Raw genomic sequence first — 17,319 nt, 5'->3', positions numbered from 1 at the left:
ACTGGAAAATGAACTCGACGGTCTGGATTGTGGATAGTTATGAAGAAGCTCTTGCCAAAAACATTGTGATTGTTTCTTTCGGTCTTGTCATTAATTTCATTAACGGAATGCTAGTGGTGACTTTCTTCTCCAATCCAATGTTTTCAAGAGACTCCAGATACATTTTATACATTCACCTGGTAATCAATGACATGCTCATGATATGCATATCAGTGACTTTATATGTGTTGACCTATGCTTCCCAACTTGTAAATGCATCTTTGTGTTACACATTGGTTTTTCTTGGTACAACCACCTTTATGATCACTCCATTGAATCTGGCTGGTATGGCAATAGAGCGTTTCATTGCTATCTGTAAACCACTGCATCACGCTCAGATTTGCACACCAGAAAGGACCTACATTTTTATATGTTTGCTGTGGGTTATAGGAGTTATACCTTCTCTGGCAGATATCATTATTCTTCTCTCTGTCCAGCCCATATCTCTCTTCAGGTCTACTGTGCTTTGCTACACATTTAGTTTGTTCCCGACAAAACACCACAAGGATCGCATCACTGCTTCACAAGTCATCTGTATGTCATTGGTGTGGATCATTCTCATTTATACTTATTGCAGAGTCCTGTTCACTGCCGGAAAGGCCATCTCAAAAGGTTCAGCAAATAAGGCTCGGAGTACAATATTGTTGCATGGTGTCCAGTTACTTCTTTGTATGCTTTCCTATATCACCCCTGTTATGGATATGTTTGTTTTTCCTTTTTTTCCTGTTCTCAGAACGAAGATCACTTTCTTTAATTATCTAATCACAAATATTATGCCAAGATTACTGAGTCCTTTGATATACGGGGTCCGAGACCAGAGGTTTCTGAAACAAATGAAGGAAATCTTTGCATGTAAAATTATTCTTGTAAAGATTGTGCCATCAAAATTATGATTTTTTTTCTACATTTATTTAGAAATATTAGAAATTAGAATTTGATTGATTTATTTATTTGCATTTATATTTATTTATGCGATTTGTTTTATTTGAGAACATCAGCGAGAACAGAAAGACTCTAGAGTGGCCCAAAACACTTTGTAGAGCATTGATTAAATGTTCTTAGTTAAATGTTAATCGCATTTGTACCTGACACATATCCGTAGTCAGGATGTCAGTAGAAGCCCTGAATGTGTACGGAAGTAGGTCGTCTTCAGTTACATGTGATAACTATAAAGTTTCTCAGTAAAGTGTTAACATCACTCAAAAAGTCAGTTGTGTGTCCATCATTCATCACACTTCAAACCTGAATATTTATGAATTTTCGGTACAAACAAATGATGAATGGCCTTTACTCAAAGCTAACTTCACTGATCCATTTTCAGTGTCTTTTAATCATCTGGTGTTTTGATGATTTTTAGTGGATGTATGAAATTATTTTCCCTCTAGTTCATGCAGGTGTTGTTAATCATATTAATTATAAAAATGATATGGGCCTATTATGGATTCACAACAGCAAACATATTTGTGTCTTTATCTTGAGCAGTAGACTTTTTTTAATTAAATATTTCAATTACAATATTTTATAACCAAACTATAGTTTTAAGATGAACAATTAGAGAAAAATAATAATGTTGGTGATAAAGTAGTACTGTTTTATGATTATTATTTTAAATTAAATAAATTGCACTGTAAATTCTTATTCTTTTAGTTTTTAATTTGATTGTACTTTGATAAATTAGTATAAAAATAAATAATACATTTATCTCGCGAGTCTTTAATCAATTTGTCACGTCATCGACACAATGAATTAAGTGCCCACACATGGTCGCTTGTCACTAGTGGCATTTCTACTGTTTGTTATTGTATGTACAATGATCAGTCACAGCATTAAAACCACTGACAGTGAATAATATTGATTATACTGTTACAATGGCATCTGTTAACAGTTAACAGTTAGTTCTATCATGACAACTTTCTGAGAGTTTAGCATGGTAATATACATGGCAATGTATTTGATCTTGGCGGAATAGATCTGCTACGCTGCTGCTGCTGCAGAAGTGCAAGTGCCAAGGCTTGCTACTGCCAAAACATCCACAGACATGTTGCTGTGAGCATGTAAGAAATACTGCTGCTGCACATATAACATAGATGAAATGGCCCCACATATATAACAGACCAATACAGGTGGAGCTGGGGAAGGTGGAGGGTTTCTGAAGTGCGCTGCAACTGCTACAGCAAGCACTAGACAAGTATGTGAATGGTGAGCAGCAATCTCATTGGCTGCTGATGCGAAAAGAAACCAATCAGCTGCACCATTTGAATAATGTTGTGTTTATATCAGATTGTGTTAGAACCTATTGTCCTGCATCCAGAGTTTCATGACAGAACTTTGTATTTCTTGAATTTCATGTGTTAGAAGCACGAAAGTGACTTTGACAAGGGACAAGTAATGGCTAGAAGATTGAGTGAGAACATCTCCAAATCTTGTGGGGTGTTCCCAGCGGCCGGTTGCACAAACTGCTTAGAATCGTCTCAAAAAGTTAGTCATCTAATTTTTTTAATCAAGTCAGCTCATAACTTTTTTAAATAAGTTACAAAAAGGTAGACTGGTCTAATTTGAATTTAAAAGTAAGACTGGTTACCCCTTGGCTAACTGCTAGTTGGTCAAACTAGTTCTTATGACACAGTCTTAACATAAAGTATTTGTGAAATCTAGCTAACAAAATATATATTGTGTGTTGGAGTGGTCAAGACGCTACAGTGGCTATGTTTATGCAACTGGCCCCAGTATGGGGGATGACGCAGGAATTATGTGCAGCGCCTCTGAGATATGCAAGTATCCCGAGCTTGTATGTAGGAGCAAAGGAAGCAAAGTTTCCTTACGTTAGCAAAGGAAAACCAGTCTCCTCTTGGTTTCTATCGAAATCCTCCGACATGTTTCTTTACAAACTCAGTTTGTACTTCTAATTTGTGACCGGTGTTTTGTTTTGTTCTCTCTCCGCATTCGTTGCTAATCACGCAACGCCGACGTCCTACATCATCCGCCAAAACGTATGACAGATATGACAGATACCGTAAGTGAGAAAAAAGTGTTTATTACGTTTGAAATATGGATATTTTTCTTACAAAAACACATGGATTCGCTACAGGAGGCCTTTATTCACCCCCCGGAGCCGTGTGAGGCAAGTTTTGTTATGGATGCGTGCGCTTTATTTGACGACTTGTGGACTGTTCAACTGCAACACCCGCTGACTGCAATGATAGAGCTTGGAATAGCAAGGACAATTTTTAATATATCTCCGACTGGATTCGTCTGAAAGAAGAATGTCGTATACACCTAGGATGCCTCCAGGGTGAGTAAAACACAGGTTAATTTTCATTTTTGGGTGAACTAACCCTTCAAGCCTTCAGTTTTAGTCAGTTCCTGGTTTGGTATCGTTTGTTCTTGTTTCTGTGGTTGTGTTGCATTTGCTCCTGCTGTCTCCTGTTAAATGTATTAATAAAACCTGTTTGTTGGATTCTCCTGCCTCATGCACTTGATCCTACACAACACCATTTAAACATATATATATACCAGACCATATAGGTCTCCTCCTGCTCAAGAATGCTCCTTTAAAGGGTTAGTTTACCCAAAAACGAAAATTCTGTCATTAATTACTCACCCTCATGTCGTTCCAAACCTGTAAGACCTTCATTCATCTTCAGAACACAAATTAAGATATTTTTGATGGAATCTGAGAGCTCTTTGACCCTCCATGGACAGCAACAATACAGAAACGTAGCAAGGTCATCGGTAAAATAGTCCATATGTGACATCAGGGGTTCAACCGTAATTTTATAAAGCAGCGAGAATACTTTTTGTGCACAAAGAAAACAATAATAACAATTATTCAACAATTCTTCTCCCCGAGTTACCGTCGTCCGCCATTTTGGAGAGTACCCCAGAATGTAATCAACGTAATCAGCGTTGTTTACATTCAGCATGTGTGTGCTTTCTAATGAACATAAACAACGCTGATTACGTTGATACTCACATAATAACCTCTCCCTTCTTAGTATGACCTGAACACAGAGCAATTGCTAGAGCCCACTGTAAATGGAGAGCCTAAGCCTGCCATGATACTCAGCCAGCACAAGGGGATGCCAGTCATAGCCCCATAACCTGCAGCAACTTGTGACACCGTGGGATTTCTTGTGGAGTAGGGCATGGTAGAAGGCCCTGCCCACATTCCCGCTATTGAGGGTGAGCTGCAGCTGGCCTCTGCAAACTGTGTTTTTATAATTATTTGTAAGAGGATTTCCACCTATTTCTCCCATCGACGCTGGTTTCGTCCAGCCCTGAATCTCCTGTGTCTCCGCTGGCTCTGCCCAAGTTAGAATCTCCTGCATCCCCACTGGTTCTGCTAAGCTCAGAATCTCCTGAATTCCTGCCAGTTCTGTCTAGTTCAAAGTCTCCAGAGTTCCCAGCCTGCGTCTCCTGCCTCTTCCAAAGCCAGCCAGTCTGTCGGCCCCATCTCCACTGGTTCCCATTAGCTCTTCACTCAACTCCTCCCTGTTTATTCCATTTTGCTCCCTGGATCCGCCTTCCAGTCCCCAGTTCCGTCCTGGCAAGTATATTCCCTAGCTCCACCTCAGGCCTCCGAGCCTTTGGCTCCTCCTTGGCTCCACGCTTCCTCGTCAACCTGCCACCGCCACAGTCTTCTAGTCCTCTGGCTTCACCTCATCCCTCCATCCTTTGTCAGGCTCCTTCTCTCCGGCTCCACCTTTGTTTTAGTTAATTGTCACCTGTCTATTTAAGCCCTTCCCTGCTGAAAAATCCAGCATTGCTGGTTACCAGAATAAGGTGTGTTTTGCATGCTGGGACCATTATGGGATGCTGGTTTGCTGGTTCCCAGCTTGAGATGCTGGTTGCTGGTTTGCTGGTCTTCAACATGGGATGCTGGTTAGCTGGTGGATCTTTTGGGTGCTGGTATTATCCCAGCAAAACCACAACACATCACATGTACACATTTTAAATCATATGTTTCTTAGTGAGTGTTCATAGTTAAATAAAACAATTATCTTAATAGCAATTATAACAATTATTTTAATAAATTATTTTTAAAAATAAGAAAAACACATGATGCAGGTTACATGTTTAATGGCACAGCAAATAGCTCAGTGTTAAAGATTGCTCAATTTGTTCGATTTTTTTTGTTTGTTTTTTTACAAAAAAAATAGAGTAAAAGTAACACTGAAGCAGTGTTGCAGTGAAATAAAGTAGATTCACGTTACAGGATTGACCATTAGTGATGACACTTGCAGTTACCAAGCAGAATCACTGAAGATAAGAGGAACAACAAGAACAGAAAAAAAGAGAAAAGATGAGCAGACAGCACAACTACAACCAACTATAACCAGCATAAACAAGCCTGGACCATCATGGAATCCATGCTGGTTTATGATCAGTTTTGTTTCTTGTTTCTGTGGTTGTGTTGCATTTGCCCCATCTCCTGTTGGGTTTATTAAAGACTGTTTGTTGGATTCTCCTGCATCATGCGTTTGATCCTGCACAACACCTTTACAATCCCTAATTATGATTGAAATATTAGGTTATTAATACAATATGCTTATTCACTAGATCTGATTATGACCGTAATTGTGCAGTCAAAACTGACAGTACAAGTTATGTCCATGTTAAAGGTTTAGTTTACTTTCAGAATAAAATGTCCTAATAATTTACTCAACCACATGTCATCCAAGATGTTCATGTCTTTCTTTTTTCAGTCGAAAAGAAATTAAGGTTTTTGAGGGGAACATTCCAGGAATTTTCTCCATATAGTGGACTTCAATGTCTGCCAATGGGTTGCCAAGGTCCAAATTGCAGTTTCAGTGCAGCTTCAAAGGGCTCTACATGATCCAAGCCGAGGAATGAGGGTCTTCTCTCATTCCTCGATAAACGATAAAATGATAGATCGTTTCACTAGATAAGACACTTATTCCTCGGCTGGGATCATGTGGAGACCTTTGAAGCTGCGTTGAAACTGCAATTTGGACCTTCAACCCATTTGCCACCGTTGAAGTTTTAAAATCCTGGAATATTTTTGTTAGAAACCTTAATTTGTTTGTGATTGAAGAAATAAAGACATAAACATCTTGGATGACATGGGGGTGAGTAAATACTCAGGACATTTTTATTCTGGAAGTGAACTAATCCTTTAATGATGCTATAATGCCTCTTGTGGCAATGCAGAGAGTGCAGTATTTGCATTGCAAACATGCAAACGTTTGAATAGACTAATTTAAAATGGCCTAATGGCTATGACCATCGTGTTTAATATTCATGATCTCTGCCCTTTCCACAAACCATAAATAGCATACAGAAGCACTCTACTGATTAAAACTCATGTGAGCTTCAGACTGCCCACCATCCAGAACTGGTTCTTCTGCTCAAGGTATATCTATAAGACTTCTCAAATGAATAGTCTAAGTTAAGTCTGTAGTAGGTGATCTTTTTTTTTACCACTCTCTCCTATTTCCATTCCAGATCCTTGCTTGTAAAGAACTGGAAAATGAACTCGACGGTCTGGATTGTGGATAGTTATGAAGAAGCTCTTGCCAAAAACCTTGTGATTGTTTCTCTCGGTCTTGTCATTAATTTCATTAACGGAATGCTAGTGGTGACTTTCTTCTCCAATCCAATGTTTTCAAGAGACTCCAGATACATTTTATACATTCACCTGGTAATCAATGACATGCTCATGATATGCATATCAGTGACTTTATATGTGTTGACCTACGTTTCACCACTTGTGAATGCTTCATTGTGTTGCGTATTGGTGGTGCTTGGTTCAACCACCTTTATGATCACTCCATTGAATCTGGCTGGTATGGCAATAGAGCGTTTCATTGCTATCTGTAAACCACTGCATCACGCTCAGATTTGCACACCAGAAAGGACCTACATTTTTATATGTTTGCTGTGGGTTATAGGAGTTATACCTTCTCTGGCAGATATCATTATTTTACTCTTAATCCAGCCCATATCTTTTTTCAGTTCTCTTGTACTTTGCTATCCATTCAGATTATTCCCTTCCAAAGCCCACAAGGATCGCACCACTGCTTCACAAGTCATTTATATGTCCCTGGTGTGGATAATTCTCATCTATACTTACTGCAGAGTCCTTTTTACTGCCAGAAAGGCTGTTTCAAAGGGTTCAGCAAATAAGGCTCGGAGTACAATATTGTTGCATGGTGTCCAGTTACTACTTTGTATGCTTTCCTATATCGCCCCTGTTTTGGATTTAATAGTCACGCCTTTTTTTCCTGTTCACAGAACAAAGATCACTTTCTTTAATTATCTAATCACAAATATTATGCCAAGATTACTGAGTGCTTTGATATACGGGGTCCGAGACCAGAGGTTTCTGAAACAAATGAAGGAATACTTTACTTGTAAAGTTATTATTGTAAAGATTATGCCATCAAAATTATGATTTTCAGTTGACTAAATTTTACTTCGAAATAATGTATTTATTTGTATTTATGTTTAATTAAGACATTTGTTTTATTTGAGAACCACAAATTTTGACTTTATTTTGAACAATATCTGTTGATTTATAAAATGCCTTCATAGCCTTATGGAGAATACTGCTTAATAATGTTGGTGACAGTACTGTATTATGATTATTATTTTTAATAAAATAAATCACACTGTAAATTCTTATTTGTGGTTTGGTTTACAGTTATTTTTAATGCCAAGGTTTAGGCTACTTGCATTATTTTGTCATTTAATCAGTTCATTCATGTATTTTTGTTTATGCTTATTTTTTATTATTATTTAACTTGAGAACAGAGAAAATAAATGAAAAAAGAATATATATATATATATATATATTAGATCAGTAAAATATACAACACTGTAACTTTATTAACTTTAAAGTGACTGAGACTCGTAAGTAACACGTTTAATTATTTAAATGATTTAAATAAATAAACATGCATTCCTCTTTTGCATACTATTAGGAATATATACATATATATGAAGAGTTCAGACGCAAATTTGCATTTTATTAGACTCCTATCATAGGAGTCCTATGTGTAGGTTCAGTAATTTCACTTTAATGGCAATGAATAGGTTCTTTTCATTGCCATTAAAGTGAAATAACTGAACATAAACGTAGGAGCCTGAGAAAAATGCTTATTTAAAAGAACATTTCATACGGCACTTGGAGGCTATTGCATCTGAACTCTTCATATATATATATATATATCGAAATCATAAATGATTGTAAATGGTTAATCCAGGTAAGCGCTGTAAAAAGTAACAGGTGTCACATGACGGCTAGTTATTGGACTATATTCATTAGCAGCGATTTGGACAATTTTTTGGACCTGATAAACGACAGAGTGGCACTTTAACAACATTTCGGGTGAACGATTGAGTGATCTTATCTGACCAATTCGAGAAAAAATTCCGGCTCGTTTGGTGCCCAGTCACTGAAGCTTAGTCTGTTATATCTGGTGGTGGATGAGGAGATACCCCCTGACAATATAAAGCGATTTGAGTGCCTAGAAAAGCTCTATATAAATGTAATGAATTCTTATTATTCTTATTATTATTATTGCCGTTGATTTGCAGCGCCATCTTGTGGTTTTTCTGTGGTGAGCTCGTGCAGGTGTTGACCTCACCTGAGGAATCTCAGCGTCCGGTGACAGAAGTTGTCGAAGATAAAGCAAAATAAAAAATAATTGGCTTTTTAATCACTCGATATGGCCGAATGTGAGAGAAAGGCCCGAGAGTTACACAATAACAGAAACGAAAGTGAAACCCTTTACTCTGAATCAGATCACTTTCTGTTCTGACAGAACGAGGAACCAAACGCCAAACTCCACTGAAAGGTAAATGTTACTGAAAATATTGCCTACTCTTTGACGATTTTTGTCAATAATAGCTAATTATACAGTTGCCATATTTTATAAATTCGTCGCTTGTTGTTCGCTAATGTACAATATCCTTGAAAACTCTCAATGCCTTGCATTGTTTATACCCAGGTGTTAAACAGGTGTATTTAAAAGACCCACCAATGTTGAGCTCGTGCAGGTGTTGACCTCACCTGAGGAATCTCAGCGTCCGGTGACAGAAGTTGTCGAAGATAAAGCAAAATAAAAAATAATTGGCTTTTTAATCACTCGATATGGCCGAATGTGAGAGAAAGGCCCGAGAGTTACACAATAACAGAAACGAAAGTGAAACCCTTTACTCTGAATCAGATCACTTTCTGATCTGACAGAACGAGGAACCAAACGCCAAACTCCGCTGAAAGGTAAATGTTACTGAAAATATTGCCTACTCTTTGACGATTTTTGTCAATAATAGCTAATTATACAGTTGCCATATTTATAAATTCGTCGCTTGTTGTTCGCTAATGTACAATATCCTTGAAAACTCTCAATGCCTTGCATTGTTTATACCCAGGTGTTAAACAGGTGTATTTAAAAGACCCACCAATGTAAAAAAAGTACTATGGTACTAACATGTTAACATGCACCATATTAATAATACAGTATTACATTATTACATGTAACATATAAATATCATGAATATGGAAATCAGGAATGACCATGCTATTAGCATCTGATACATTGCTGTACGTCTTTGTAAAGGACAGCACTGACAATGATTTGTCATTCTCACAGAAAATGGCTCAGGCTGATATTGACGAGGGATTATATTCTCGACAGCTGTAAGTGCACTCTAAAATATTCTTATCTGCTTTCCTTATCTGCATCTTGGTTTTCCCTTAAACGTCTACCTATTTGTGCTTTCTGTTTCTTGGAAATGTATCTTTGGAAATTGCATTGCCAGTATTCACTGCTGCACCGGGGTGTAGCCTAAAGCATCCGAGTAATCATACTGTCTCTTCTAGTAATCGTTTTTACTTCATTTACTTTCATTAACTGCTGTTGAAACCGAATGCAATCACTTGAATTACATTTCCAGTGGAGAAAAATCTGTGTTGCATTTATTACACTTTCATTTATATATTAAAAGTATATATTTCACAGTTTTTCGGTTTCCTCTGTTCAAAAAATAAAACATACATACCTAAAAAAAAAATTATTTCAGTTTGTTGTTTCAGCTATAATTTTAATGTAAAATTGTCTTTTTGAGGTCGAGTTACTTAGTTTGAGGAATTCCAGTTATGTATTTCCTGTATGTTCCAAGTCAGCAATACTGTATGAATAGTTACGCCCCACCTAGTCTCTTCCTGGTATTTTTCAAAGAAATCAAAAGCAAAAGTAACTGGGGTTGGGTTTTTTTTTTTTTTGGCATAGTTGAAATAATTTGCATGCTATTTTGTGTACTACTGATACATTATATGAAAATATTCCATATGTTATTTAAAAGTGCAAAGAATACATCATGGTAGCATTGAGAGCATTTGTAATATTTAATGTATGCTTGTTTTAATTTAGTTCAAATGTTCTATTTATTCTGTGACACAAAATATATCAATTGAAAATGGCAGCATTCACAGTTCAGATGTTTCAAATATTAAATCAGCAAGTACGGAAATGTTACTTTATGCATGGTGCAATTTTTCATCTCACAACAGGTACGTGATTGACCATGATGCAATGCGTCGCATGGGAAAGGCTGATGTCCTCATTGCTGGAATGCGAGGTCTTGGTGTGGAGATTGCCAAGAATGTGATCCTGGCTGGAGTTCGATCGGTCACCATTCAGGATGATGGTGTGGTGGAGTGGAGAGATCTGTCCTCTCAGGTAATAGGTCATATTACTGCAATTAAATCAATACTTCACCTAAATGAATATTCTGTCATTATTTATTAACCAAACTATGATGTTGTGAAGATGGTCCGAGCTGCTGTTTTGAACGATGAAATTTGTAGAAATATAAATGTATTCAGGTGTTTTGATGTGTCTTTTACAAATGATAATCACTTATGTGAAAATGTACTTGAAATTCTCTCTGTAGTTTTACCTAAAGGAAGCTGATCTGGGTCAGAACCGGGCTTTGTGCTCTGAGAAGCAGCTCTCTAGTCTGAATGTCTATGTTCGAGTGTCTGCCTGGACCAAAAAACTCGATGAGGACTTCCTCAGTAAGTTCCAGGTGAGTTATGATGCTGGACTCATATGTATGTGCAATACAGAGTTTTAGTTAGAGTTTAGTTTTAACCCCTTTTCTTGCTTAGTCATATTTAATGTGTTTATCACAATAGGTGGTGGTGCTCACAAATTCACCTTTAGAAGAGCAGCTACGTGTGGGAGCATTTTGTCATTCGAACAATATAAAGTTTATTGTGGCTGACACCAGAGGGCTTTGTGGGTAGGCTGCATCACATGAATCAGCAAAATATGTGACGCTGGTTAAAATAGTACTGGATCAGATCTGATTTGTGTGTTTGGTTCACAGGCAGCTCTTTTGTGACTTTGGCGAATCATTTGAGGTCAGAGACACAAATGGAGAGACTCCAGTATCAGCCATGATTGGTCATATCAGCAAGGTGACAGGACAAAAATCACATTTTCACTTTCAGTTTGGTTCTCTTAAAGGGATACCGACCCTCACGTGGTTTCAAATCTATAAGACCTTTAAGTAACTTTAAATACAAATAAAGACTTTTTTTTACATTTTGAAATTTTTTTATGAAATCTGAGAGATTTCTGTCCCTCCATTGAATATATAAAAAACTAAAACAAGCATTTTTGACCTTCTGTTTACCATATTTTAAAATTAAATGTGAATGAAACCTAAATAAAGTGCGTTGATCATAAATGGATAGTGCCTTTACAGGAGACTTGAATTAAACTGATTGATGTTTATTATGTTTATTATTTCTTAATGAACTTCATGAAGTGTCAAAGTGAATGGACGTTCAATGGAGGGAAAGAAATCTTTCAGATTTCATTAAAAATGTCTTTATCTGTGCTTCAAACATGAACAGAGTCTTATGGATTTGTAACATGACATATGACATGATTAAAATTTTTAGTTCCTATGTAATTTTCTAGAGGTGCCAAATGGAATTGCAAACAATGATTGTTTCAAAACAATTTTCCCAAATTTGCTACCACCCCTTATGAGTCAACATTTCTTCATTTCTAATACAATTCTTACTTTCCTAAAATGAATTTGAGCTGAAAATGTGTTATTTTCCATCATAGGACAATCCAGGCATAGTGACATGCACAGATGAGGAAAGCCACGAGTTCACCGATGGCATGTTTGTGAATTTCTCTGGGATTCAAGGCATGACTGAACTCAATAGTTATGGCCCCATTGAGATCAAAGTGAGAGGTAGGCGTCATATGATCAAATATATGTGACCCTGGACCACAAAACCAGTCATAAGGGTCAATTTCTTGAAATTGAGATTATATAAGCTTAAATAAGCTTTCCTTTGATGTATGGTTTGTTAGGATAGGACAATATTTGGCCGAGATACAACTATTTGAATATCTGGAATTTGAGGGTGCAAAAAAAAATTTTAATATTGAGAAAATCGCCTTTAAAGTTGTCCAGATGAAGTTCTTAGCAATGCATATTACTAATCAAAAATTAAGTTTTGATATATTTACGGTAGGAAATTTACAAAATATCTTCATGGAACATGATCTTTACTTAATATCCTAATAATTTTTGGCATAAAAGAAAAATCGATAATTTTGACCCATACAATGTTTTTTTGGCTATTGCTAAAAATATACCCAAGTGACTTAAGACTGGTTTTGTGGTCCAGGGTCACATATGGAAAACATTTAGAGCTGATCATTGATAGAGAATGTCAAGAAAATGTCAATAGCAATGCAAATCAGTCAATAACAATATATTTTAATGTTTTTAGACATCTACTCCTTCAGTATTTGTAACACTTCAAACTTTTCTGAGTATGTGAAGGGTGGAGTGGCAACTGAAGTGAAACAGACTGAAATCCTCAGCTTTGTAAGTATCACCCATGACTGATTTATTCCATAGTGAGGATACTTGACTGCATAGTATGGAATAATCAATTATTTTAAGATGCTACTGACGTAGTATGTTTTTGAAATCTGGAAGTGTGTCGACGTACGGCATTAAAGCAGGGCACGTCATTGAGTTGATATTTTAATTCTCACAGAAACCTCTGAATGTGGCTCTGGATGAAGCGATCAGAGATCCTGAGCTTGTGGAGATGACAGACTATGGCAAGATACAAAGAAACCTGTCTCTGCATCTGGCCTTCCAGGCCCTGCATAGATTCACTCAGAAATACAGCCGGGTACCCCATCCTAGATCCCAGGTCAGTCCAACAAAACGTTTATGCTAAATAAGGTTTTTAAAGTACGTCTATAAATATATTCACAGAACATTTTTAAAGATTGTGTATTGTCAACATGTGTAAAATGTTGGCTAAGGATAAAGAAAAGTTTTTTTTTTTACTGTTCTGTAAAACTGCCTCTTTAATAATTATTAATATACTCCATTAAAAAAATGTATTATACATCTAAAAGCATTATTCTTTTTTAAGTGTGTATGTTTACAGGTATATAACGTATTTGCTCTGACAATGATTCAGAGTGATTACAATTATAAATCGTGCAATGCATCGTGACATAATAAAAATTGATACAATATGATTTGATTCCTTTGGTTCATAACTATTAAAAAAAAGTAACTGGAAGAACAGTTTACAGCATTCTGTCAAACAAAAACAGACAAAAATGTATTTTAATACTGAAAATTGGTCAGGATTTGTATTTTGAATGAGAAAGAAGCACTTAATATTACATTATAAGAGTAGAATTTGAATTTATTGCACCTTAATAAGTGCATTGAATTTTCATTGTCAGATTCTTCAGCACATTTTACACCCATATGTAGTAGTTGAGTAGTTCATCTCTGTGTTTTTGCTGCCCTCTATAGGCTGATGCTGAAGTGTTGGTTACTATAACAAAAGAGCTTTGCACAGATGCAAAGTTTGATGAGCTTGATGAAGACGCTGTAAGGCAGTTATCCCTGGTTGCCAGTGGTGACCTGGCACCTGTCAATGCCTTCATTGGTGGTCTAGCTGCTCAGGAGGTGGTGAAGGTGAGCTTAATCATTTAACATTTTATTCTGGCAGCACCAGTTGAGTTTGAGATCATGGTGTATATTTAAGCACATTTTTTAATGACTGCATTTCTGTGAAATCTTTCAGGCATGCAGTGGTAAATTCACTCCTCTCAGACAGTGGCTGTACTTTGATGCCCTGGAATGCCTACCTCAGGAGAACGATGAAGTCCTTTCTGAAGACGCCTGTGCTCCTGTAAGCTACAAGCCAGTTCATATGAAAAGAAAATATGAAAGTCTTGTTTCTGATGAACATAATCAACTGAGCACTTTACATACTTCACATGAAGTGATCTTTATCTTCTGTGCTGTAGAGAGACAGCCGATATGATGGGCAGATTGCTGTGTTTGGATCTGCTTTTCAAGACAAACTGAAGAAACAGAGCTATTTTCTGGTGAGTGTATTTCTCCTGTTTCACCAGCAGGTGAGGACATTACCCTGATTTGTGTTTCAGTAAACCCTGCTGGATCTTATCGGTGATCTGTTATGAAGAGCAATGAGCAGACCAGTGAGTCAATGGTGTCGAATGCACAGGAAATATTTTATGTGCCATGTGACATTTCCTGTTGAGCACTAAGGATATGTCAGTCAGAGTTTCTTATGTGATTCAACCAAATATTTCAGATTTTTAGGAGGGATGATTTTTTGGTGTATTACTTTGATGACTCTGAATGTTGCTAAATTGTGTATTTCTTCATTTTAAAATGGTTTGCTCATGTAAGTTTTATAATACTTATTTTGAGCATAGACTGTTATAATGTTTGGGGTCTTAAATTTGTTTTAACAAAATATTTTTATTTATTTATCAAGGATACATTAAAGTGTATATATATATATATATATATATATATATATATATATATATATATAAAGTATAAACATTTATAATGTTACAAACAATTTTTATTTGAAACAAATGCTGTTCTTTTGCCCTTTCTATTCATCAAAGAATCCTGATAAACGTAGCACTGCTTCCCAAAAATATAAAGCGGCGCAACTGTTTACAAAATTGATAAAAATAAGAAATATTTGTTGAGCAGCAAATCAGCATATTAGAATGATTTCTGAAGGATCATGTGACAATGAAGAATGGAGTTATGATAAAATATCTCTGTCTACGATCAGGTCGGAGCTGGAGCAATTGGTTGTGAGCTGCTGAAGAACTTCGCTCTGATTGGTCTGGGTGCGGGAGAGGGCGGGAACATCACGGTGACTGACATGGACTCTATTGAGCGATCAAATCTGAATCGACAGTTTCTTTTCCACTCTAAGGACATTGGGGTAAGATGAGTTGGCACAAAAAACAGCACTGAACAGCTACAAAACTGACTTACGCTTCACAAAATGAAACGGTTACACTAAGATATCAGTGACTGTAGTCTAGAACAGAACCTGAAATCTAACTGAATGAGCCACATCCACTTCATGGTGTGCCTAATCTACCCCTCAGCTGTGGTAAAATGTACTGCATTTACATTATTCTTTCTGTGTTTCTCAGAGACTGAAGTCTGAGGTGGCGGCAGAGTCTGTTAAAGAAATGAACCCTTACATGAACATCACCGCTCACCAGAACCGTGTGTGTCCTGAGACGGAGGAGGTCTACACACATTCATTTTACAGCAACCTTGATGGTGTGGCAGCCGCGCTGGATAATGTGGATGCACGTGAGTTTAAACTTTGCACGGTTTTATGATGTTTGCCAACCAAGTTTGTCATCTCACCCAAAATGACAATGCAAACTTGTAAATATGTGTCTAACATTTTTTTTTCTCCCTATGTATTAGGAGTCTATCTCGATCAATGCTGTGTGCGAAACAAAAAGTCTATGCTGGAGGGAGGAACCCTGGGTAGTAAAGGCCACACTTTGGTGGTGGTACCACATCTGACGGAATCATACGGACCCTCCACATCTGGAGGACAGAAAGCCATTCCCATCTGCACACTCAAGAACTTCCCTCACCGTATAGAGCACACGCTACAGGTCAGAAGGCATTTGTAAACGTAGAAAGATTACTTGATTGTAAATGTATCAGTTTGGCAATTTAGCAGCCGTTCAAGAAGCCATTTCAATTTCTCTCATTTTGTAATCAGAAAACATTGATGAAAACATTTTAGGAGATAAACCTGTGTTATTTCAAATGTTGATTAAAGGCCTGTTTACACCAAGAATTATAACTATAAAGATAACTGGAACAATAGCTATTATATATTTGCGTCCACACCAAAAGACAATACAATCCTGTTTATTTTAAGTGCGTACTGCAGTATTGTTGTCTCCGACTTTAAATGCAATATGATAGTAAATAAACAGCATTATATATTAGAGACAGTGACAACCATAAGAGACAGTGACAACACAGTGACAATTTTAATGCAGCAGTTGCATTTCTACCATACATGGAGCTATGACTGTATGTGATTCACAAATCAATTGTTTGTCATTTTCAGTGGGCCAGAGACCAGTTTGAGGGACTTTTCAAACAAGCGGCAGAGAATGTGAACAACTTTCTCAGGTATAGATGAATGCAATTTAACTAGCTAATAGTCTAGAAGAGAAACTGTGTGGAGGAAATATAGGGTGAAGGGGCTTTGCTGTTATCAGCAGATGCAGATATCGTGTCAGAGATTCTTACATTTACATTTAGTCATTTTGCCGATGCTTTTATCCAAAGCGACTTACATTTGGGGAATACATAAAGCGATTCTTCTTAAAGAGGCAAACAGACACATGAAGTGGTTGTAATACCAAGTTCTTAGACATTGTTCAAATAAGTACAAGCTAGAAAAGGGAAGGAATAAATAAAGAGGTTTTTTTTTTTTTTTGAAGATGAAGTCAAGTAGCGTTTAAAGAGATGAGTTTTCAGCTGTCGCTTGAAAATTGTCAGGGATTCAGCATTCCGGATAGGGGTGGGAAGATCATTCCACCAGCCAGGAATGATGAATGAGAATGTTCTGGAAAGTGATTTTGAGCCTCTCTGTGATGGTACCATGAGGCGTCGCTCATTAGCAGATCTCAGACTTCTGGAGGGGATGTAGATTCATAGTAGTGAGTGGAAGTAGGCAGGTGCTGAGCCTCAACCGGCAGCCAGTGCAGAGAGATAAAGAGAGGTGTAACTTGGGCTCTTTTGGGCTCATTGAAGACCAGTCGTGTCGCTGCATTCTGAATCATTTGTAGAGGTTTGATTGTGCTTGATGGAAGTCCAGCCAGAAGAGCATTGCAGTAGTCCAGCCTAGAAATGACAAGG

The 17,319-nt window shown here is 37.1% G+C and overlaps 3 protein-coding genes across 3 annotated transcripts in view; all 3 read left to right on the top strand.

Moving 5' to 3' along the window:
- The first annotated feature begins 8 nt into the window (after nucleotides 1-8).
- On the top strand, nucleotides 9-932 carry LOC107595461 (olfactory receptor 4K2-like). Its single transcript, XM_016285867.1, has one exon. It carries the CDS (start codon nucleotides 9-11, stop codon nucleotides 930-932), a length of 924 nt encoding a protein of 307 aa, XP_016141353.1.
- Nucleotides 933-6,529: 5,597 nt separating this feature from the next.
- LOC107595460 (olfactory receptor 4F6-like) lies at nucleotides 6,530-7,453 on the top strand. The gene has a single exon (XM_016285866.1). It carries the CDS (start codon nucleotides 6,530-6,532, stop codon nucleotides 7,451-7,453), a length of 924 nt encoding a protein of 307 aa, XP_016141352.1.
- A 1,602-nt stretch (nucleotides 7,454-9,055) lies between these two features.
- uba7 (ubiquitin-like modifier activating enzyme 7) overlaps nucleotides 9,056-17,319 on the top strand; it is a 32,743-nt gene continuing 24,479 nt past the window's right edge. The window contains exons 1-16 of the mRNA XM_016285846.1: nucleotides 9,056-9,283; nucleotides 9,657-9,703; nucleotides 10,577-10,745; nucleotides 10,960-11,094; nucleotides 11,204-11,310; nucleotides 11,398-11,488; nucleotides 12,150-12,282; nucleotides 12,830-12,927; nucleotides 13,103-13,264; nucleotides 13,888-14,052; nucleotides 14,162-14,269; nucleotides 14,388-14,468; nucleotides 15,200-15,355; nucleotides 15,573-15,738; nucleotides 15,859-16,055; nucleotides 16,523-16,587. Coding sequence (XP_016141332.1) covers nucleotides 9,660-9,703; nucleotides 10,577-10,745; nucleotides 10,960-11,094; nucleotides 11,204-11,310; nucleotides 11,398-11,488; nucleotides 12,150-12,282; nucleotides 12,830-12,927; nucleotides 13,103-13,264; nucleotides 13,888-14,052; nucleotides 14,162-14,269; nucleotides 14,388-14,468; nucleotides 15,200-15,355; nucleotides 15,573-15,738; nucleotides 15,859-16,055; nucleotides 16,523-16,587 — 1,877 coding nt within the window. The 5' untranslated portion in view covers nucleotides 9,056-9,283; nucleotides 9,657-9,659. The remainder of the gene's footprint in view (nucleotides 9,284-9,656; nucleotides 9,704-10,576; nucleotides 10,746-10,959; nucleotides 11,095-11,203; nucleotides 11,311-11,397; nucleotides 11,489-12,149; nucleotides 12,283-12,829; nucleotides 12,928-13,102; nucleotides 13,265-13,887; nucleotides 14,053-14,161; nucleotides 14,270-14,387; nucleotides 14,469-15,199; nucleotides 15,356-15,572; nucleotides 15,739-15,858; nucleotides 16,056-16,522; nucleotides 16,588-17,319) is intronic.

Source organism: Sinocyclocheilus grahami, unplaced genomic scaffold, assembly GCF_001515645.1.
Source record: "Sinocyclocheilus grahami isolate Dianchi unplaced genomic scaffold, SAMN03320097.WGS_v1.1 scaffold202.1, whole genome shotgun sequence".
Classification (NCBI taxonomy): Eukaryota; Metazoa; Chordata; class Actinopteri; order Cypriniformes; family Cyprinidae; genus Sinocyclocheilus; species Sinocyclocheilus grahami.
This window is presented reverse-complemented; position numbering and strand designations above follow the sequence as displayed.

What these genes read in the sequence shown, in the direction of transcription:
- LOC107595461 (XM_016285867.1), top strand. Translation starts at nt 9, where the DNA reads ATGAACTCGACGGTCTGGATTGTGGATAGTTATGAAGAAGCTCTTGCC.
- LOC107595460 (XM_016285866.1), top strand. Translation starts at nt 6,530, where the DNA reads ATGAACTCGACGGTCTGGATTGTGGATAGTTATGAAGAAGCTCTTGCC.